This window comes from Monodelphis domestica, chromosome 1 (genome assembly GCF_027887165.1).
Source record: "Monodelphis domestica isolate mMonDom1 chromosome 1, mMonDom1.pri, whole genome shotgun sequence".
Classification (NCBI taxonomy): Eukaryota; Metazoa; Chordata; class Mammalia; order Didelphimorphia; family Didelphidae; genus Monodelphis; species Monodelphis domestica.
Window position 1 is genome coordinate 121,703,639 of NC_077227.1, and position 25,114 is coordinate 121,728,752.

Consider the following 25,114-nt stretch of genomic DNA (forward strand, 5'->3'; position numbering starts at 1 on the left):
AACATGTTATAATTCAGTACTTATTTGTTTACCTCTTTCCCCCATCTTTTATTTGATAACTCTAAAAATTCTAGCAATAAAAATAAAACTATAGAAAGAATTAAAAGTCTAGAGATGAAGAAAGAGAAAGCAAAATTATCCCTACTTACTGATGACATATTTGCTTACAAAATCCTAGAGAATTGGCAAAGAAATTAATCTAGACTAAATAACAAAATTGCTAAAATAGTAACTTTAAAAATAAAATCACAGGAATCAATAGCGTTTCCAAATAGCAATAACAGATTTCCTAAGTAATAATAAAAAGGGAAGTTTTATTCAAAAAAATTGTAAAATTAATAATCTCTTAGTCAATCTAGAAAAGAACACTCTTACATCTATTAAAAAAAAACAATTACAAAATCCCCCCTTAAATAAAGAAGGTGAGGAAACAAGGGTTTACTAATTTCATGTGCTTAGGCACTGTGCCAGGTAAAGAACAACTTAAATAATTGGAGGGATATTCAATGTCATGCCAATATAATAAAAAATAGTAGACATACTAAAATTAATTACTAGGCTTAGTTCCATATCAGTCAACCTACTAAGTGGATACTTTACACAACTAAACAACATAATAACAAAATTCATTTAGGCCAACCAAATATCTAGAATATCAAAGAAAATAATGAAAAAAAAGTTGTAATGAAAGGAGAATAGCACTTTCTTACTTCAATTATATCATAAAATGGGAGACAAGTTATTTAGTATTAGTTAAAAATAAGAAAGTAGATCAATTGCACAGCCTAGACAAAGAAAAATCAGAAATAATTAAGCTCAGTTCAGTTCTTAATATATGAACTCAAAACGGAAATATAAATTGAACATTAAATATTATATGTAGAAATAATAAAATCAGGTATATTTCATAGGTATGGCTAAGTAATAAATTCTTAAACAATGAATAGAGGTGACTATTAAAGATAAAAATAGATATGTTTACTTGAAATTGTAAAGTAGTTGAATTAACAAAATCAATACAATTAGAAAAAAAAGAGAAGCAATCAACTAGGGGAAATGTTTGTATAAGAATTCCTAATAGGATCTGATATCTAAAATATTTAAGCAACTAATAGAAATAAATACAAAAGTCATTGCTTAATAGATAAATGATCAAAGGACATGAACAAAAAGTTCTCTAAAGAATAATTAATTTTGAGCTAATACCAACCATATGAAATAAAAGCTCCAAATCACTAATAATTAAAAAATGTAAATCAAAACAACTCGAGCTTTCAACTCATACCATACAATTGACAAAAATGGCAAAAGACAAGAATAGTCTTTAAGGACTTGTAGAAAGATGGACATGTCTACTAAGAATTGGTCCAACAAATCTGAAAAGCAAGTAAGAATTATTTGAAGTAATTGACTTAAGTGGCATCTTTTGATGCAAAGAGTCCATTGTTAGGCATATATCCCAAAGAGGTCAATAATAACAACAACAATGTTCCCATGGTATACATGCACACATGCAGGCGCGCGCACGCACACACAAATTATAGCATCACTTTTTCCAATTAGCAAATCAATACTGACATAAAGTAGAAGCTCATTAAGTATAGAATGGCATAGTGGTGACAAAATGTGATGCAATATTGCTGTGCTTTAAGTGATGGCGATAAACATGGGAAGACATAGTAACTAATGCAAAGCGAAGTTCACAGAAGCAAGAAACCCATATAAGCAGAGATTGCACCAATGTTTGAGCAAAGAAAAACAACAAAAGAATTGAAACTGAATATTCCAAAATTGTTAGGACCAATCTTGATCTCAGAGGAGAGAAAGAAGAAAATAGCTCCCCCTGCTCCTTTGCAGGAGTAGGACAACAGGAGGCTATGAGTATGAAACAATGCATAGAATGACAGTTTTTTGATGTTTCCTTAGATTTGGCATACTGTTTTTCATCCTTCATTTCCCTCCCATTATTTTAATTCTTAGTTTTAAGAAATGGCTCTCTCATATAGAATATAAGGGAGAAATACCTTGAGAAACAAAAGTTAAAATTTTAAAATTCACTAAAATTATTTTAATTTTTTAAAAACTTGTTAGGTCAAATGCAACTTTTTTTCTTATGCATATAACTTTAGTGTAAGGTCCTATAAATAATATTTTCTATCTTTGCTGTTGTTTAGTCATTTTAGTGGTGTCTAACTCTTCAAAGCCCCTTTTGGAGTTTTCTTGGGAGAGATACTGGAGAGGTCTGCCATTTTCTTTTCCAGCTCATTTTACTGATGAGGAAACTAAAGCAAACAAGATTAAGTGACTGGTCCAAAGTCACACAGCTAGTATATGACTTGACATTTCTTTCTCCAGCTGATTTGACAGATGAGGAAACTGAGGAAGACAGTTAAATGACTTGCCCAGGGTCACATAGTTACAAGGTGTCTGAAGCCAAATTTGAACTCATATCTGACTCCAGGTCCAGTTCTCTATTCATTGTGCCACTTAGCTGCCCTTGGTGTTTTCTATAGCCGTGTTTAATAGCAACTTTTTTTAATGTATGGGATCATAGCTTTAGAATGAAAAGGCGACATTTATTACCTATGTGACTTTGGTAAACCTCTCTTGGCCTTGGGTTCCTCACTGATAAGATGAGAGGGTGAGATGATTTAAGTATCCTTCTGGATCAGTATCCTAAGACTTTGGATTTAGATATCATTCAGCCTAACTCCCTTATTCTACCAATACAGCTGAGGCAAAGAGAAATTCAACAATTTCCTCATATTCACAGTTAGTGAAAGAGCTGAGACCATGATAAAATTATATTACATTTATATAGCTCTATAATAATTACAAAACATTTTTATGTGCATCATCTTATTTGCTATTCATGCAAAACTTGTAAGAAATATATTTTTCCTTTTTTTTAAATAAAGAATCTGAGGCTCAGAAATTTGTTTTTAATTTTAATTTTTTAAACCCTTACCTTCTGGCTTAGAATCAATACTGTGTATTTCTCAAGGCAGAAGAGTAGTAAGAGGTTGGCAATGGGGGTTAAGTCACTTGCCCAGAGTCACACAGCTAGGATGTGTCTGAGATCAGATTTGAACCCAGGGCTTCTCATTTCTAGGTCTGGCTCTATCCACTGAGCCATCTAGATGCCCCCTGAGTCTCAGCGATTTTAAGCAATTTGTCATGATCAGAAAGAGAGTCAAAATTCTAAATGATTTTAAGTTCAGTCATCTTTCAAGTATACTTTGTTGCCTACTGGGGCTCTTGTCTCCCATTTATATGGCCTTCTCACTGTATCATGTAGGACAGAATTGTCAAACATTTGGCCTGTGGATAGCATGCAGCCCTCAACATTCCCCAGAAAGGCTTGAACTAGATTAAAATATAATTGGGAAATATTTAACAAAATAAATAAAAACACAATAAAACAGATAATATCACATTTTCTAACTGTTGATATGTGGCCTCTAGAAATCCTTTGATACAGATTAGTGGCCCAGTTTTGACAGTACTAAAATAAAGGACTAGTAAATGAGGCAATCGAGCAGAAATATATACATTAGAATCACAATATTTGAAAACTAGAAGGATCCTAGTTATCAAAGAATGAGGGCTAGAAGGGTGATTTGGTCTAATCCCCTTACTTTGGAGTGAAGAATCTGAGGTCCAGAGAGATAACTGATTTGCTGAAGATGGAGCAGGGAATGGGATTTGAACTCATTATGACTTCAATACCAATACTCTTTAGACATTTGAATAGTCCCTAGCCCAGGACCCTCATCTTACAGCTAAAGAAACTGGGAAGCTATATGATTCCCCTTAGGTTACTCAGCTCACTACTGGACAAACCAGGACTAAAAGGCAGTTCTCCTCACTCCTACTCCAACATTTCTACCAAAATGCCACCTAATTAATCCATTTGGAGCTGGATGTTCTCAGAGTTTAACCCCCCCCCCCCACTCGTCACAACTAGGGGCAGATCAATTCTATTGGGCCACTTGGGTACCGTTAAATGTGTTCACTGACATCCATAAGCTTCAGATATCAGATCATTCCTACTCTCAGTCAAATAAATGAGAGAAGGGGCTTATTAGTCTCTAAACATCCTCTGACTTCAGAGGATGTTTTAATGGAACTAAAGTAAATTAATCCCAGGGTTATAGCCATATCTCCCTGGAGTTAGAAAAATCAAAATGTGCCTTTTCTTCTCCTCATTTTTTTTTAAAGAAAACCATGTGTTTACTTTCAAATGCCAAAGTTACAAAAGAGCTGACATAAAGCCAGGCTCTGTGTTGACTTAAAAAGATGGAAAAGGGGGTTAAAGTCCTTCTTTCTTATTCTTGTTTATATAGGGTTTGGGCCCTAAATAAATATGTTTTTAAAATAAACTCAACTTTAAAATCTTACCTGCCTGAAGACACTGGATGTCTTTTTAAGGTCTAAGAATTATATGATATTTGAATCCTGTGATTCTCCTCTACCTTTCTCCACACTCCACGGCCTTCCTAACTGCCTGATTTGTTCAGTATCGCTTCCCTTTTCCATCTCACTGAAATCTGAGCTAGCTGAGACCCTGACAGTCCTCACATTGAACCTCGCACAGAATTCAAGAAGGAGACTTGGGGAGAAATGCCAGAGAACAAAGCTGTAGCCATCAGTTGCAAGGGGGCTAACTTGATCATTTCCTTGGAGATCCTTTTCCCACTCTCCCCCCACACACACTCAATTCTTATACAGACCACATCTCTAGCCAGACTCTGCCACATTGGATTATAAAGTGCTCTAATAAACATGACTAATCCAGAAGCATTCTATTTTCAAATATAACCTTTAATCGTAACAGTTTTCTTAAGTATATTCTCATTCCCCCATAAACATCCCTTCATAATACAATATTGAACAAAATAGTCATACTTTTTGACTATTCCCAGGCTGAAGTCTCCAGAATAAACATACAGAAATAGTCAAAGAAAGTGAGGCTTACCATTGTCACGTCTCAGGAATATCCTCTTTTGTAGGCTCATAACTGTTATTTCATAGATGAAAACAATTCCCTTCAGGAGGTTCAATATATTGTGGACGAGAGATGGCAACTCCTCCTTTTTTTTTTTTTAAGTGTTTGAAAGTAACTCTTAAGTGCCTCCTTACTATAGCAACTTTTCCTCAGCTGAAAGTTTTCCTTCACTCTTTGGTTTTGGTTTCTTTTCTTTTTTTTTCTTTTGGCCAACAAATCTTTAATGTTTTAGATTGGGAATTTCCATCTGCCTCCCTCTTAGCCAGGCAGACGTGTATAAAGGCAATGTAATTTCACTGAATCCACCACTCAGATCGTAACCCTTTTCCTGTACTACAAACAGAAATGTAAAACCTCCAAGTTTCCTTTGGACTCTGTGTCCGTTAGAAGGTAAAACACCCCTTCTCTGGAGAGCTAATGTATGGAAAATGTGCTAAAATCTTGAGAGCATTTGGGGCTCTGGAATCCCTGCCCCCTCATTGGTTAACTGGCCCTTGGTGCTTTTCTGTAATTGCATGGTACAAATACAACACCTCAACTCCTTGCCCAAAATTGAAATGATTCATTTGCTCCTCATTTAAACACGCACGCACACACACGCGCGCGCGCACACACACACACACACACACACACACACAAACACTGTGGTTGTTTAATCCAAGTGAAAACGCCTTTCATAAACTCTGCAAAAGGCTTGAGGAGGACCGCCCCCTATGTGAATAAAGTCTGTGTTTTGAGAAGTACAAGTTTAACTCAGGGGAAAGGTGGAGGCAGGCATGACCCAAAACAAATAGAAAGAGCTGAGACCCTCTTCTGTGTAAGGGAATGTCGAGTTGGATAATGGGGAAAAGGGGAGGGAGGAGAACTTCAACACTGAACAATTAGCCAGTCTGGCATTACGTCCTGTTTTGTTTATTGTTTTGCTTTTTGGACTCTGAAACCACATGTTTCTCCGGACATCTCCGGAGGACCTCATTCGTGGATTTGGAAGACACACGACAATCTTTACGACTGATCTCCGTCCCTGGGCTTGACTGTGCAATTGTGTTCCAGTCCCAGATCGCCAAGCATCTAAAGGTAGCGCTGTCCCTAGGGGGCTGTGATTTGGGGGTACCGGGCTGCTTGCCTTTGGACAGGCTGATCCAGATCATGTAACACTAGGCACTCATTTAGTGGCTTTTCTTGAGCTTGCTCAGGGACACCTAGAAGAAGGAAGGGGAATTACCTTCCTGCTGCCCTGGAATTAGAAAGACCCTATTTCAAACCCAAATTCCAACATTTACTAGCTCTGTGACATCAGCCCAGTCCTTTAATCTCTATCAGCCTCCGTTTCCCCAAACAACAGTACAACAACCCTTAGGATTGTTGTGAGGATAAAATGAGATAATATTTTTAGCAAACTATAATTATTGGTCCTTGGGGGTAAGGTAAAAGACCCCGAAGTTCTACTGCTTGGGATATAAGAATATATCCTCAAATTCTGGTTGTCTCTCACTTATGGTACCTTATAAAGTGTCTGCCTAAGTTCCTAGCTTATTGCTATATTTACCTGGAGCAGAAAAATTCCTTCCCAGGACATCTTTATTCAGAGGATCTTTGACCCTCTCCTTCACTAGCATCTCAGACAGACACTGCTTCAGGTCTTTATGGAGATCCCATGGTATAGAAGAAAAAAGTGCTCAACTTGCAGTCAGGAAAATCTCAGGTTCCAATTCCAGCTCTAACACATATTAGTTGTGAGACTCAAGGCAAGCCATTTGATCTCTCAAAGCCTCAGTTTCTCCATCTATAAATGGGGGTGGCAATCTTTATACTACAAGCTTCACAAAAGTCTTGTAAGGAAAAGTGTTTTTCAAACTTTAAGATCCTAGAGAAATGTGACCTAATATTATTTAACCCGTTGTTTTCTGGAGCAGGGCTCCTTGCATGATGTCACTGAACATTTTCCTCTGAAAAGGTGCTAAGACTACCAAGGAAATGCAATGTAAGCTACCACCTGGGCCTACAGTTTAGAAATTATTCATAACTATATATCAGAGAAGGGGAGTTGAGCTTCAAATAAGGGGTCAGGAAGACCTAATTTTAAATTCAGCCTCAGATGCTTACTAGCTTTGTGACCCAGGGCAAGATACTCAACTGTGTTTGCCTTCGTTTCCTTATCTAAAAAATAAAATGGACAAGGAAATGGCAAACCACTCCAGTACAAACAAACAAAAGACCCCAAATAAGGACAAAAAGAGTCAGACATGACTGAAACAACTGAACAAACAATAACAAGAACCTGCCCTTCTTGAGCTACCTAACTTATATAAGGGTATCTGACACACAGGATTGATCACTGTGTCAAAGTGAGCTAGAGACACAACTAGGGTGGGGTAACCAATGTTTTATTCCAAGGTAATACATTTAGAAGCTGCTAAATCTGGAGGATATCAAAAGTACTTGCAATAATAGGATCATAGAAGTAGTGCTTGAAGGGACCTTGGAGATCATCCAGTTCAACATCATCATTTTAGAAATGAGAACCTGAAACTCATGCAAGTGAAATAACTTGCCCAAGCTCACACTATGATAGTTTGTAGGACCAGTATACAAAATTGGGTTGTCTGACTTTTATTCTAGCATGCTAGATAGAACCTGATTAGCAAAAACAAAAGAAAACAAAACCAAAAGACCCCCTAAAAATCAGAAGCTCCCAGATAGTGTGTGAGATAAGTTTTTCTACTGGCCCATCTTGTCCTTCATATTAACCTGACCCCTAGCCCCCACGGTCAGGAAGTCTCCCCAGTAGTGGCCTCACAGTGTTGCCACCCCACAAGGCAATATTCTACCACCCCAAATGCACTTTACACTGCTTCCCCTGAGTACAGTTTGCAATATTTACCCTGAGTCCAAAATCTCCAAGTTAATTCTCTAGTGAGTTGTGATGATGATAATAGAGCTGAAAATTGTTTCCACAGGTGGATAAACTCAAGAATTTGAAGAAGGTTCCACTTCCTTCAGAGACAAGGTCTCAGCATGACATCTATCCCTGTTTTTAACCTTTGAATCTGAGCCAATGGAATGTCTTGGGGTAGGTAGTTAATGAGCCAAAACAAACTTCTTTGGCTTAAGGATATGTTAAAGATACACAGGTGAATAAAAAGATGGAAATGAACAAGAATCCAATTTTTTTCATCTTTTTCAATGTGAGAGGCAGAATTGTAGATAGACAGCTGGCCTCAAAGTCAGAAATACCTGGATTCCAATTATACTTCTGATAAATACCATCTGTGTGTCCCTGGACAAATCATTTAATTTCTCCCTACTCTAGGCAACTAGACAATAGTTGCAGATAAAGTACTGACCCAAATTTATAGAAAGATGTTTTCTACACAATTAAATCATGGATTCAGTCCTTCTACCTATTTTTTCCAACACAAGAAGCCTTCTGGTCTCCCTTTCTCATATTTTTACCACCTTTTAACACGCTTTGAGCATCTTATCCTTCTGTCTCTTCATTTCTGTTTTTCATCTCTCATTGCCAATTGGAACTCTGTCTTGCACTTTACTCAGTTTGGACTATTGTATGTTGAATATAACACATTAAATATGAATGTCAAATAATTTTAATTATATCTGTCATGTTATACATTTCATTAATATATTATATTTCTGTGAAAATAAAATCTAATGATTGTAATTGTATTGAATGGTCACAAAGCTAGTGAATATCAGAGGCAACACTCAAGTTCAGATCTCCTACACTTTATGTCTATCCGCCATAATAAACTACATCTTATTAAAGTAAGGAAGAGAGAGAGAGAGAGAGAGAGAGAGAGAGAGAGAGAGAGAGAGAAAGAGAGAGAGAGAGAGAGAGAGCGTTTTAGTATCAGAAGAGCATAATGGAAAGAGTGTCACCCTTTCATAGAGGAGAGATTCCAGGTTGGAGACAATTGATCTCTCTCTATCTTGAGACGGCAAAGGTGACAGGCTGATCAGAGATTCCTCTCCTGAGAAATACAAAATCCCTCATTGATCCTAACCACCCCCCCACCCCCAAGACACCAAGAAATGTGGCAGAAACTGAGAAGAATAAGAACAGCATTAGAAGATCTCACACAGCTCCTGTGACACCCTGGGTCTGAACATTGACTCTGTGGTGATAAAGACCAGGGGTCACAAAACCCTAAACCTCTTAGAGACTAGGCTGAGAAACCCGGGTCTCTCAACTTTGGAGGAAGGGAGAAAGATATTTTTAGACAGACAAGGACTTTTCTTACCCTCTTTCCTATAAAATCCAACCCGCAGACATCTTGCTAAAAAAGCAAGATAATCCCTAATCCCATTTGTTAGAATAAAGTTGTCAGTTATCTTAAATTGACTTCCATGTCATATTGGAAGAGGGAGAGAGCTGATTTCTCTCTCTTTCCCCAAGGGAAGAAGTTCACCCATTAAAATCAATTATTTAAGGGTAGTAAAGGCAGGGTTAGTGGGGAGACATATTTTAAGGAAGACTGAAGGGGGGAATCCATCTCTCCCTCCTTCTACCTTCTGGACAGTTATTATCTACTTTTCCTCCATTATACCCAAACCAATCCTCTAATACAATCTTCAGAGTCAAGAAGAAGTAGGTTCAGAGTCTGCCTCTGATACATCTTGACTGGGACTCTGAACAAATCATATAACTTCTCAGTACCTGAGTCAACTGTCCAAAACAATCACCTGAAGAATAGGCACCAATCTGCTTTGGAAGCAGTAGTAAACTCACAAGTCCAAGCAATATATAATTAGATGGATGGATAGATAGATAGATAATCCCTAATCCCATTTGTTAGAATAAAGTTGTCAGTTATCTTAAATTGACTTCCATGTCATATTGGAAGAGGGAGACAGACCCAAACAGATACACAGACAGAGGGACAGACGGACAGATAGATAGACAAATAGATACAGACGGATGGACAGACAGACAGATAGATGGATGGATAGATGAATAAATGAATAGTGCTGCCAGGGAGGTAGTCCAAATGCCATGATCTGAATTTTAGAAAATGAAGCTCATAGAATTGAAGGATATTGATTATTGCTACATAGATAATGTATTTAAAAATCAGGATTTGAACCCAAGTCTCATGACTAAAAGTGGTTCTTCCCATTACACAGTGGTTCCCAACCTCTTCAAGTATAAAAACTTCTAAAAGTCAAAACTCTATCTGACTACATTACATTAGTGATTGAGAAAATATATAGGTGATAGTATAAATTTAATAATGCTTTTATCTTACTTTTTTATTCATTACAGTAACACCTAATGCAGTAGAAAAATGGTAACAGATATATGTATGTGCAACATGTCAGTCTATAGAAAATATATTTGATTACAGATTCACATGATCTCATGGACCCCAATCAAAAACTCTATAGTTTATTCACTGGGAACCACTTATACTACAATAAAGATTTTTCTTTCTAGCTGTAATATCTTTTGCTTTTATTCTGCTTTTAATTATGAATTCATATGTTTGTGCTGTTAAATGATTTCAATCTCATAGCATATGTACTATTTGATAAGATCACATACTACATACACATTCACACACATGTACACACATGCTTATATACACATGCACACACATGAATAGAATTTCCTGCACCAGACTGCAAGTAGTTGGTTGAAGTAAACATCATTTCTACATCCACTGGCTGTGTACCATAAGACTATCAACTAGTTAGAGCAAAAGTCAAAGCTGCCATAAAGTTAAAAAAAAAAGATAGAAATGAGAAGGCATAGTGTACAGTTATGACAGTTACTACCTAATCCTTTTAGACAAGCCATTGATTCTATAAACAGGAGTCAGATGAAACTAATAACACCAATTTTGCTTAGCACCATTTCTTAAAGAAGCTCAATCAGTGGGAAAAAATTATCACAACCAGAAAGCCAAAAGAACCAGTACAGTCAGAAAATACTTAATCCCCTTAACAAGTGGGGAGAAATGAAGCCCAAGTGGGCAAAATCATTTTAGAGCAGCATATTTGCAAACCAAATAGGAGCAATACCAACTAACAAATATTGAAAACTATAGAATTGGAAATAGAAATATTGAGATCTAACTAAACCAGAATATCTCAGGTGCATTTATAGATAAAATTCAAAATAGGATGCCTTATAATGAAAATGGTCAGGATTCCTCTGGCAATCTATTCTCATCATAACCTCAGTACTCCCTCTGCTTTATGAAGAAGTAGAAATATTATTTAAGAAGATGAAGTTAGAAAGAGAATCTGAACCTGGTCAAGTATACATCTACATTGAAGAAGATACAAGTTTGAAGGCAATAAGGTGTTGATTTCAAAGGTATCAATCACAAAGAGGAAAAGATAATAAAGAAGGGGGGGATCATAGATTGTAAGATTTTTTTTTCAGAAAACCAAGAAGATTTTAGCAATTACCTATATGGAGGCAGCTAGGTTGCTCAGTGGAAGAGACTCAGGTCTAGAAATGAGAGGACCTGGATTCAAATTTTACCTCAGATACCTTCTAGCTGTGTTATCCTGGACAAGTCACAACCCCAGTTGCATAGCCCTTACCACTCTTCTTCTTTGGTAATAACTTGGTATCAATTCTAAGATTACAGAAGGTAATGGTTTTTAAAAACCATACCCCTCCTTTTTCATCTCTATAATATTATGAGAATATTCTATTCATATATGGAGTGAATGCCTTGCAAACACTAGAACGGAACAGATTTCAAAAATGAATTTCTATAGAAATTATCAACTTCATATTCATAGTTAATTGGACAGTGTAGAGAAAACAAGATCCTACTGTATTTATTACTTTTTGAGGAAAAACAAAACATCTGGTGCAATAGAACAAAATGTGATCATAAAAGCTTTCCTTTAATCCTGTATGTCTAATGAATTTTTTAATAATATGTTATTTGATCATTTCTAAGCATTATTCATTAAAGACAAAGATCATTTTCTTTTCCTCCCACCCCCATAGCCGACGCGTGATTCCACTGGGTGTCACATGTGTTCTTGATTCGAACCCATTACTATGTTGTCAATATTTGCATTAGAGTTTCGTTTAGAGTCTCTCCTCTGTCATGTCCCCTCGACTGCTGTAGTCAGGCAGTTGCTTTTCCTCGGTGTTTCCACTGCCATAGTTTATCCTTTGCTTATGGATAGTGTTTTTTCTCCTAGATCCCTGCAGATTGTTCAGGGACATTACACCACCACCAATGGAGAAGTCCATTACGTTCGATTATACCACAGTGTATCAGTCTCTGTGTATAATGTTCTCCTGGTTCTGTTCCTCTTGCTCTGCATCACTTCCTGGAGGTCGTTCCAGTCTCCATGGAATACCTCCATTTTATTATTCCTTTTAGCACAATAATATTCCATCACCAACATATACCACAATTTGTTCAGCCATTCCCCCACTGAAGGGCATCCCCTCGTTTTCCAATTTTTGGCCACCACAAAGAGTGCAGCTATGAATATTCTTGTAGAAGTCTTTTTCCTTATTATCTCTTTGGGGTACAGACCCAGCAGTGCTATGGCTGGGTCAAAGGGTAGATATTCTTTTGTTGCCCTTTGGGCATAGTTCCAAATTGCCCTCCAGAATGGTTGGATCAGTTCACAACTCCACCAGCAATGAATTAATGTCCCTACTTTGCCACATCCCCTCCAGCATTCATTACTTTCCTTTGCTATCATGTTAGCCAATTTGCTAGGTGTGAGGTGATACCTCAGAGTTGTTTTGATTTGCATCTCTGATTATAAGAGATTTAGAACACTTCTTCATGTGCTTGTTAATAGTTTTGATTTCTTTATCTGAGAACTGCCTATCCATGTCCCTTGCCCATTTATCAATTGGAGAATGGCTTGATTTTTTGTACAATTGTGTCTAATGAATTTATAAGCTGGGGTTTGACAAGAGTTCTTAACAGATGCAACCAAAAAAATAATTTTGTTCAGTGTTCTTCTAATTATATATAATATTGAGTGAGGCATAAAACAAGGAAACATATACTTGCCAAAGGCATACATTTCTGGCATGGATGATGCTCTGTATAAAATCCAAAAGGAACAGAGATGCTCTCCAGATGTTTCTAACTGCTAATAAAATTTGCTGGTTGCATTAGGCCCACAAATACTAAGGGGTCTCTTCTGTGAGATTTCAAATCACTCAAAAGAGAGCAGATTAATTATACACAAAAGAAACAAAACAAAAAATTCATGCTTCCCTCCTACATTATGAACTGCAATTGAATGAGTATTCCATTGAGTACATAATTTTTGGATGCATGCAAGAGGACAATGAGCTAATTGAATAGAATGAAGAAAGGGGCTAGATAGCATTTCAGAAATTTCACAGAATCTTCAGTAATCCTAGACTTTTCCTTGATGCAAAAATCTATCTTTTAAACATTAATAGTAATTTTTTTATGACTAGGAGTCATATATCATCATCATCTCCAAAAAGTTAAAATCTGAGAGACACAAGGTGTATTTGATTACAGATTCACATGATTTTATACTCCCAAAGCAAAAACTCCATCATTTATGGTCCATCTACTAGGAACTATTGACACTATAATAAAGGTTTCTTTTTGTAACTACAATATCTTTTGCTTTTATTGTTTTTGATAATGTTTTCATATGTCAATGCTTGTACTATTTGATGATATCACACACCAAAAAATAAAATAAATAAAAGGAAGTTATTTACTAGACTTCAAATAACTGGTTGAGGTAGAAATCATTACTAAATCCACTCTCTGTGTACCATCAGTCCATTAACTAGTTAGACCAAGATTTGGAATATAAATTACCAAGAAAATAAATGATTGGAAGGGGGTGTTGAAAGAGAGAATGAGAAGTAACAGGTAAATGACCTGCCTATTGCTTTAGTAATGACAAAAAGCAAAGGCACCTAAAGGAAGTCTTCCAGTCTGTATTGGGTGGATAGATCCTCCATTGAAAATTTATAGGAGGAGACATCTGGTGTAGCTCAGTGGATTGAAAACCAGACCTAGTGATGGGAGGTCCTGGGTTCAAATTTGACCTCAGACACTTCCTCGTGGTACGAATCTAGGTAAGTCACTTAACCCTCATTGCCTAGACCATACCACACTTTTTCCTTCTTAAAATCAATATAGTGTATTAATTCTAAGATGGAAGGTAAGGTTTTAAAAAAAGAAAAAGAAAATTTGTAGGGCTTTAAAAAGAACCTCATAGCATGAAAAGGCATGATAGGTTGTTATCTACATTAGTAATATGATTGTGGATCCACCTAAGTGTAACAATAATGATATTAATAACAATAATAGTGCTTTAAAATTTACAAAGCATTTTCTTCCCAATAATACTATAAGGTAGGTAGTACAAATTTTAATATGCTTATTGGCATGAATACAAAATATTCTATGCTCGCCCTAAATTATTAGAGAAAATGGCATTTTTGTTTCTCACTTCTCATATTTATATTTTTTTAATTTAAAGTTTTATTGTTGTTTGGTTATTTCAGTTGTGTCTGACTCTTTGTGATCAAATTTAGGGTTTTGTTGGCACAGATGGAGTGGTTTGCTATTTCCTTCTCTAGCTCATTTTATAGATGAGGAAATCAAGGTAAATATGTTTAAGTTACTTGCTTAGGATCATACAGCTAATAAGTGTCTAAGGCTGGATCTGACTCTAGGTCTGGTTCTCTACCCACTGCACCACCTAGCTGCCCAAAGTAAAGTTTAATTTTTAAAATTCAGTTTAATTGTTTTACTTTCTTTAGTTTAAAGAATAAAAATGTTGATTGTTATGAATAAATACTCAAGAAATTCTTACCTGAAGTAATTTTAAAAAACAATCCTCTAAATGTATACTCTAGTGAAATATACAGGACGTGCCTCTGATTATCTCTGTTTTTCAGATAAGAAAACTGAGGATATGAGAGTATAAATAATTTGCCCATGATTACAGAGATAATAAGTGTGCAAGACAAGATTTGAGCCCAAGTCTGAAATATCAAAATAAGAATGTGTTCTAAGATAAGAAATTGTTTCACTTTTTATATATTTCATAGCCAACCAAGATGATATCTGTGCAGTGCTTACTGGTCAGAGATCTGGCAGGTCAAGTATAGATGATTGCCATCAAGGGGATGAATTAGGATCCAAGGAACAGTATTTGAACAGGAGAACAGAAAAGCTCTACAAAGTGCCAGGAAGACTGATTCAGGACAACTAGTGTTTGGGGCATGGTGAATCCTACAAAACTTATATTGTAATCAGATAAGCTGGGAACTATCAATAATCAACCAAAAGTCTTCAACTAAGCCTGATATTTATAGTCACCATATTACACCTGAATAAATATGCTACAGGGCGATGGAAGGGGAGAGTTTAAAAAGGGAGGGGGAAGAAGGAAATGAAAGGAGAGCATTAAAATCATTGTTTCTCTACCACCCACTTCCCACTGCCAATGGCAATGTAATCTTAGATCTCCTTTTTCATAAAAGTTTTACTGCCTCTAATATCCTTAAAGGTCGGTAGAGATTACTCTGTTTCTTTCATTCACTCTATGGCTGCTGGAATAGAGCTAAATATATAAGAGATATTTAACATTTTTGACTAATAATAATATGCTACTTTGCACCAACAAAGATGATGCTAAGGACACACTAGTAGAGTATGTAGCTTTTTAGTGTTTTGGTTTTTTTCAGACACTGATTTGTACTTCATCATCAAGCCTCTACTTTGCTCAACAGTGACCGGCCTAATCCATTTGCTAGGACCTTTGAAGATAGCAAAGTTCATTGGTCTCTGATGATTGACTTAAAGTTTTAGCCTCAAAATCTGTGTTATTATAAAAACTGAGCTGACAGAATCATAGACCTTACAAATGTAGATGTGCCATTCACAAGGGCCCTGTGGGAATTAAATTAATATCCAGCAACTCCAAATATTAATTTTATAAAGTTTATTAATAATCACTTAAAGTAGGAGGAATAAAAAAGAAATAGAAGTAAAAAATACCTAACTATTTAACAAAATTAAGAGCATGTGACTAAAGTTCTCCTTGCCTACTTAAAAAGCCCACTCTGCCAAAGCCACCACAGAAGAAAAGAAAGGAAGAGGTGGGGCTACACCAAATTTATATCCTCCCTATTTCAGCACATAACTTGAGGAGGGTGGGGTGCTGGGAATTGTAGTTTTTAGGGTAACAGATTCTAATTACACAACCATCCCCCTCTGATCCTTTGGGAGACTAGTCTTCCCCCCCCTCCAATGGATCATTTAAACATAACTATCTTATACCTCTAAAGATATTCTAACTAAAGGTGCATACAATATTGTACTTTCTAAGAGGAAACTACAGTAGTTAGAGATAAGAGGGAAATAAAAGACAGAGCAAAACTAATGTTTTCTAGACTCATTGACAATAAAGCCAATTAGGTGGCAGTCCTCTTTGGCATAAGAGCTTACATTCAAAGTAAATGTGTTCAATCCCCCACAGTTCAACTTCACTACATCCCAAAGTTCATTCTGAATCTTTTGGTGCAGTGTGTAGTTTCAGTAGGCATCTTCATGGCACCTTCTCCATGTAGTTCACTTTCTTGATTCAGGGAGGTAGCAAATATAAAATTTAATTTTTAATAATAAAAATATTATAGTGTAGGAGGTTTATTAAATGATCATTAGATATCAAGGAATAAAGAGGATACAAAATAAAGACCATGTGCCCATGGGGCTGATCAGTCAATTCAAACACCCACCTTACCACCACCATGCTCGGGACAGGAAGTAAAGAGGTAGGACCTTGATCATCCCCACCTAATATCCCCTATATACAGGAAGTATGTAATAAAAGAAGTTGGTGGGCTTCTGGGAAATGTAGTTCTTTTTTAGGGTAACAGATTTTCAATTATGCATACCCCCTGAGATCCATAGAAGACTGGTCTCTCCAATGGATCTTGTAAACGTAACCAACTTTGAAAATACAATAATTTGGGGATAAAAGGAAAACAGAACAAAACTAATGATTTCTAGGCACATTGACAAAAATCCAGTTAGGGGGCAGTCCCCTTTGGTATAAGAGTATACATACAAAACAAATGCATTCAACCCCACACAATTCAAATCACCAGATCCCAAAGTTCACTCTGGATCTTCTGGTGCAGTTTGTGGCCTGTGGATGCATCTTCATGGTGCCTTTCCCAAATAGTTCACTTTCTGGATTCAGAGAGGTAGCATGTTTCCTAAACTAAAATTATTCTCAAAAATAATTTAAACTTTGTAATTTAGAATAATAATAATAATACATTCCTCCCTGAAGAGGATGTTGAAATACCCAGGGATCACTTAGGAATGCATGTCTGAGTTTTGAGGTATATGAATCAATGAATCAATTATCGAAAGGAAAAAAAAACATAAAAGAAAAATAAATGTAAGAAAAAGTAAACTTTTGGGAGAAAAAAATTCAAAATCAGAATCAAAATATCAAAAATTTATGTACATAAAATTTTAAGTAAACAAGAATAAATTCATAGCACGCCCTAATATCAGAATCCAATTAATGTAATTTATATCCCACAAATCTGTAGGACAAAATACAGTACTATTTTACTTACCCATTTGCAGTCAAGGCTACAGGAAATTACCACACAATGAAAAACAGAAATGGGACTAGATTATAGGAGCCAGGTAGGAGGCAAATTTGAGATACTTGGTAGAATGTGGGGCAAGGAAGAACTGCCTCTGACATATGTCGAAACAATTGCAACCTCAAACCCCAAAGAAGTTCAAGTCCTCTTGTCTTGGCTCAGAACTGAATCAGTTTAATCTATTGTGCTTTAACTATTAGATATATTCTATAACCTTTTCACTATAACTATACTGAACAAAATATTGTAAATCCCATAAACAGCCTTTTCTTCCATTTTGCATTTGTTAATTGTTACATAGATGATGGATGGACTCAACCTGGCTAACAGCCTTTGGAGAATTTAATGAGCTAAGATTTTAAATGACAATTCTAAGGGGTCTTCAGAAATAATTTTAATTAACTAGTGGTATCTGAATGGATAATTTTAAAAATATTTATATTATGGTTTTGCTGTCTCTCTCTTCTATTTCCCTCTTATCTCTAACTATTATAGTTTCCTCTTAGAAGAGAAAATTTTGTATGCACCTGCAGATAGAAGAATTTAGAGGTACAGGATGATTATGTTTAGTGATTAATTGGGGGGGGGGACTAGTCCCCCAATCATCATCTGGGAAACTGTGAATTTTAGTTTTACTCCACCCTGCTTAATCTTTTAAAATCCTAACAACTAGGAATGTATACATCCCTACTTAAGGATTAAGTGTTGAAGAGGATGACCTATGATAGATATGTGCTAGCAAATGACAAATAAGAAACAACTGACAGACCTCCTGGGCTGTTCTAAGTCAAGCTTAAGCTACCATTGGTACATGTGAGACACAGGGAGTGATGTAAAGAATGGTCTATATATTTCACATCACTTCCTCTCCCTGGCCTCTCTCTCTCGAGGAGACATGGCTCTCTCTCTGGCTCGTATGGCTTGTGGCAGTGTGTTGGGCATCTTGGTGGTTTGGGGATTACAGCTTGCTGGTGAGCTGACTAGAAAAGCTCTCTTGTGTGGATTAGGTGAGGCATCTTCCCTGAGCAACCTGGGTGAGTGGTTAGGCTGATTCCTCCTTTCCTTTATCTCCTAAAGCATTATCCTTTTAGGAGGCCCCTCATCTCGGAGTAGACCTCGTGGCTGGAAGTTGAGATAGTTTTAATATTCTGAGGAGGCCTCATGGCTGAGTTCTCTGAACTTCCTTTGGCTTAGCCTAGGCTGGAGAAATCTTAACCCCTTTTCTCCTTCTCTTCTTAATTTCTTCCCTCTATTGTAATTAAACCACCATAAAAATCCCAAACTGACTTGAGTATTTTTATTGGGATTGAATTAATCCCTGGTGACCACTAGTATAATATATTCAGTCAATAACCCCTAATTTTACCCCTTAAAGTCTTGCTTATCCATGAAGGTTGTGACCAGGACCCTCAAATTTCTCTGAAACCTTCCTTTCCTCTGTCTCTTTATTACCTCCTCAAGTCAGTCTTTTAAGCATCTAACTCATCAATTCAAAACACAGCTGCAAGATCAGGCAAGTATAAAACATTTTTTTTTCTCTTTTCACCTTAATTTGAATTGAACACAGCTATTTTTTTTAACCTAAAGCAGTAGGACCTTAAGCAGTCTTAGCCAGGGAAGCTGTTTCTAAATTTCCCTTCCGTTAGGGAACAAACTACCCAATTAGCCAACCCTCACTGACAATGTTAGCTGGCTAGATTACTCTTAACTAGTAGTGAGAAAGACCTGGAGAAAGTCCTGCTCCTGGAGGTCTACTTTCCTTTTTTTTTCCTTTTCTTTTTTTCCAAGTCCCCATGTGTCTCTAGTTTTGAAATTAAATAAGAAGCAAAAAACCTGGTGAGGACTGCCAGGAAAAGCAGAGGTTTTGCTCAAAGAGAGAAACAGTTTTACCCTGAAGGGGAAGGAGAGAAGGCTTGTGACCCCTTCCAAATCAAACAAAAATTCAGCCTTAGCCTCAGGTAAAAGGCTTTGTTTTCTATCTCCTCTTGGCCTAGAGGACTTGATTGAATTAAAAGGCTACACCGAAATGTTTTGTTTTCACTCCTTGACTTTAACCCCTAGCCAGTAGCAATGTCTACTGACTAAAACCAAAATTATAAATAATTATATATATATATATATACACATATATGTATATATATAAATGAATACTACATTCTATGAAATTTTCATGGCATTTTAAAAATTAGGGACATTAAATATTTCAGAATGCCTCCCATTTCTTATGTTCTTAGGTCATTTCATTTTTATATTCCTAAATATTGTGACAAAAAATGCTACCTTGAAAAAATTTGAAGCTAAAATTCACAAAAACATACAAAAACAATTGGATAAATACTTCTCATACAGTCAAATGGAAATGCTAACCTCACCCAAAACATGTCTGACTCTTAAAAATCTGCTTCTGAACCTCTAAATGAGGAAATTCCTTCCTTTGAAGTGGAGATGGAAAGCACCTCTCCTATAGCTCAGCTGCCGGACTGCTTCTCTCATGGTCTGCAAATTTTGGCTGAACTTATTTCCCAAGACCCTTCTCCTGAAATCCTAACTTCTGAAATTCTAGTTTCTCCTGTTCCTTATCCTACCCCAAAACCAATTCCAGCCCCAAGGAAATCTAGTCCTTCTAAAGAAACTCTTTCTAGTCAAATTGACTCACAGGTACCAAATTCAACTAGAGGGTTTTTTCCTATAAGAGAAGTACCTGAAATAGGATGCAATGGGGATGTAGTAACTCTAAGGCACCATATTCTGTTTACTACCCAAGAAATAAATGAATTCACATGAAATGTTCCCACATATAAATAAAATCCCTTCTTGGTTGCCATCTGTAAAATTTAATTTTTAATTATAAAAATATTATAGTGTAGGAGGTTTATTAAATGATCATTAGATATCAAGGAATAAAGAGGATTCAAAATAAAGACCATGTGTCCATGGCTGATCAGCCAGTTCAAATACCCACCTTACCACCACCAAGCTCGGGACAGGAAGTAAAGAGGTAGGACCTTCCATGTCCCCACCTAATATCTGCTATCTACAGGAAGTATGTAATGACAGGAAGTCAGTGGGCTCCTGGGAAATGTAGTTCTTTTTTTAGGGTAACAGATTTTCAATTATTCACACAAGTTTCCTAAAATTACTCTCAAACAAGAGACAATTTTATAAAAATACTTCTTGCATGAGATTTCACTGCAAAATCCAGTCCTTGTATTTCCTTCAGTATCTTCATCTTTCACACTAGGAGGAGAGTTAACAGACACTGCCCCTGGACAGTGCTGGACAATTTGGAAATTGTTATTGGCCCCTTTGAAGAGGGGCAGGGACAGGAAACTATCATAAAAAGCCAGGACATCCTTCAGCTGGGGCAGTCTCATGAAGTTGAGTCTCCTGGAGAGTGTCTCCTAGAGATAGTCTTTGAGGGAACTTCACTGGAGACTGGGGCTTGGATCATGGCTTCAACTTAGACTCTGACTCCTAGACTACTTGGTTGGGTGAGTGAAAAGACTGATTCCCTTCCTAGTTTCCTAAGAGACTAGCTTCCATCTTGGAGGAGGCCATGTGGTTACTCACTACTGGCCCTCCTGTCTGAGGACTAGTATAGATATTTTCGCTAAACTCTTTCACATTTCTCTGCTTTATTGTTTCCTCTCTATTTTGGTAAATAAACTTCTGACTTGAGATATAATAATTTTGGGTACCACATTATTTCATATAATTTAAGTGCAACCATTAAATTTAACCTTTAAACTGTGCAGATTAACTTTGTTCTTCCTTAACACTGTATAATCGCTCTTTTGTGCTCCCTTCTCCTGGAATCAGACACAATCACTAATCAAAGTCCTATAATATTTAACAATCAATGGCAGGTTTCCATAGTCTAAAGCTTTTGGGTATGTATTTATATTAGAGCAAAGGGATATTTTAAACTTATATTAGTGCAAAATAAAAAAAAAACCATTAATACTGATAACATGTGCTTCAAGTACAAAAAATGAGAGGAAAAAACCCTCAAATATTCTATTGCACATAGAAGGAAAATTCATCTCCAGACTCTTTAACATTCCTTTCCATCCCCAGTATCATCATCCATTTAGATTCCTTTGGTCACATCTCTGGGGTTCCCCATACCTGCACTGAGTATAGCTTGGACAAATCCCATATTGGATGTTGTAAATGTGAAAATTAATTGTTGGACAATGATTTTATCAATTATGTGGTCGCCAATATTTATTATACCTCAAGTCGGAAATTTATTTACAAATATTTATAAAATGGAGAGGAAACAATAAAGTAGAGAAATGTGAAGAGGTTAGAGAGGTTATGTATCCTATCAACCTAAATGTTTACTTACTTAATCCACAGATTAATTAACTCTCAACCAGGAAGGCTAGTGGTAAGTAACCACATGGCCTCCTCCAAGATGGAAGCTAGTCTCTTAGGAAACTAGGAAAGGAGTCAGCCTTGCACTCACCTAACAAAGTAGTCCAGGAGTCAGAGTCTAAGTTGAAGCCAATCTCCAAATCCACAATCCAAGTCATAGTCTCCAGTGAAATTCCCTTGAGGACTCTTCCCTGGCAGAAAACTATCTCCAGAAAACAATCTCTTCAGAGTATCTTCTCAATGATAATCTTCCACTGAAAGAGTTCGGGGCTTGCTTTTATTGTGACTTCTTGTCCCCACCTCTCTTTTCAGGGTCCAGCCACTGTTTCCAAATTGTCTAGCACTACCCAGAGGGCAGTGTCTGTGGGATCAACTTCTTACCTTCTGGAAGGGTGAATACTCATCAAAAGGGTTCACAGATTCCTGACTGAGTTTCTAAGGGTGTAAACTCTGACCATAGGATTCACAAGTTTGGTACTGAGTTAAAAGGGTAGAGCTCTCTAAGTAAGTGACTTGTGAGTTCTCTAAGTACCTTGCTAGCTAGCTTCTCACCTAGTACTAAGTAGGGTGTTCAATTGTTTGTTAATTCAATTCAAAAGTAGACAAAGGAGAGTTAATCCTGTCTTCATAATCTAAATTGGGGTACTTAAATTAGTGTTAACTAAAGTATAAACAAAAAATAGACAAATAGAATAAGGGATTCCCTTTTACAAGTTTAAACTCAGATAGAACAAAGAATTCCCTTTTATAATGTGTTGTAGAGACTGGGCTAGCCAAAATGGCAAGGGGGTGTAGGGAGATGAATCTCTCCCCTGAATCTCAGGATTCCTCAAGCCAATCACAAGGACCAGTGTACCAAGAGAGGAACAGCAGTAAAAGAAGATACCCCAAAACTTTGAGCCGTGCAAGCTCTGTAATGCTCTCCCAGAATGGGAGCTGTTTGAGATAGGCAGGAAACTAGGCCATTCTTACAATTCTATTTATTAAATTGATTGCAAATCTACATTCTGTTTGGAAGAGTAATCTTCCTTCCCTTCTCCACTAGGGGTAAAAACACCAGGTACCTATTTGCTTCAGCTGCCACATGGACAGGGATTTAAGAAGGTAGAAGCATCTCCTGAGGTAAAAGCCCTTTAGAAGGCTGATTGTTGCCTAGAAGAAACACCAGGGCTTCACATTCAGGTGTTAGCAATGAAAAGGAAAGAGGGGCTCATACTTTACCAGCAACAGCAACAGCAGGAGGAGGAGCAGAGACTGCAATGGTGGGCAGAACCACCCAGGTAGTAAGCCAGGGAGACAAGAGTGACAAAAGCAGATGGCAGCAGCAACAGCAATGGCAAGTGAGGCAGACAGGCAGAGATGCCACTGTTCCCCAGACAGGAAAGGCTAAAAAGTCATGGCAGGAGAAATGTGGTTTCTTTTCAAACTAATTTACTCAAAGAAAATTAAGAATTCTAAACCCCACTTCTGGTCACCATAAATGTAGGACTTAAATTAATATCCAGCAACTCCAAGTATTAATTTTATAAAGTTTATTAATAATCATTTGAAGTAGAAGGAATAAAAAGGAAATAAAAGTTAAAAAACCCAATTATTTAACAAAATCAAGACCACATAACTAAGTTCTCCTTGCCTGTTTAAAAAGCCTATTCCACCAAAACTGCCATAGGAAGAGAAGAGAGCAAAAAGTGGGACTACACCAAATTTATATCTTCCCTATGTCAGCACATAACATGAGGAGAGGAGAGTGCTGGGAAATGTAGTTTTTAGGGTAACAGATTCTAATTACACAGCCCATAGACTTCATTGGAATTGTTGGGAGGGATAGCTAACAGATTAGATGACAATAAGTATTCAAGAAGATCTAGGAGCCGCAAGGTGACTCATTGGATAAAGCATCGGGTCTGAAGTCTGGAGGACCTGGGTTCAAATATGGTCTCAGGTACTTCCTAGCTTGGGCAAGTCACTTAACCCCAATTACCTAACTGTTACCATTCTTCTATCTTAAAATCAATACTTAATATTGATTCTGACAGAAGATGAAGGTTTTTTTTAAGACCTTGATGTTAGATAAAAATCTTAAGGAAATTTAAGTGATAAATTTAAAATCATACATTTGGATTTTAAAAAACAACTGCAAAAGTAGAAGTTGAAGAGGAATGACTGGTTAATAATTCAACTGAAAATTATCTCTCTCTTAATGAATTGCAAGCTCAATATTAGTCAATAGCAATATATGGAAGAAGGAAGGCAGGAAGATAGGAAATATTTATTAAATGCCTGCTTTGTGCCAGCTACTGTACTAAGCACAATTTTATAAATAAGTTCTCATTTTATCTTCCTAAGAATCCTAAAAGGTAGGTGCTATTATTATCCCTATTTTCTGATTGAGGAAACTGAGGCAACAAATGATTTACCACTTGTCACACGACAAGTCTGAAGCTGAATTTGAACTTAGGTCTATTCTGACTTCAAACCCAGTGCTCCCCATCTGCTGTGCCATCTAGCAGTTCAAAAAAGCTAATAGAACCTTAGGTTACATAGTATCTAAGCCAATGGCGTTTATGGTCCTTCTATTCTCTGTTCTGTTACCCTTGGGTTTAATTCTGGATGCCAGCACTGATAAGCCCAAGAGTGTCCAGAGGAGGGTAACTTGAATGCACAAGAGCCTTAAGAGCATGTAATTACAAATTACAAGTTAATTACAAGTTACAAGTGGTTAAATTGAAAGAATTGAGATATTTAGCTTGAAGATGAGATAGGGTAAGAAACATGATAATATTCTTCAAGTATTTGAAGAGACGATACATGAAGAGGGAATAAATTAGTTCTGCTACAAGGTAGAACTAAAAGGAATGAATGGAAGTTGTGAAGAGGCAAATTTAAGTTTGATATGATAAAAAACTTCTTGAAAGTCAAAACTGTCAAAAAGTGTAATGGACTGCCGTAGGAGGTAGTGCATTCCTCCTCATTAGATGTATTCAGGCAGAGGCTGAAAGACCACTTCATGGAAATGTTGTAGGGGAGATTTTGTCTAGCTGGCCTCCAAGGTCCCTTTCTAACTTAGAGATTCCATG

The 25,114-nt window shown here is 36.7% G+C and overlaps 1 protein-coding gene across 2 annotated transcripts in view; it reads right to left on the reverse strand.

Moving 5' to 3' along the window:
* Positions 1 to 5,564, reverse strand: part of IL16 (interleukin 16) — a 167,520-nt gene extending 161,956 nt beyond the window's left edge. The window contains exon 1 of one of the 2 annotated variants that reach the window (XM_001367414.5): positions 4,979 to 5,564. In XM_001367414.5, the coding sequence (XP_001367451.3) occupies positions 4,979 to 5,018 (40 nt within the window). In that variant the 5' untranslated portion in view covers positions 5,019 to 5,564. The remainder of the gene's footprint in view (positions 1 to 4,978) is intronic. The other variant, XM_007479269.3, reaches the window with a different exon arrangement.
* Between the last annotated feature and the right edge of the window lie 19,550 nt (positions 5,565 to 25,114).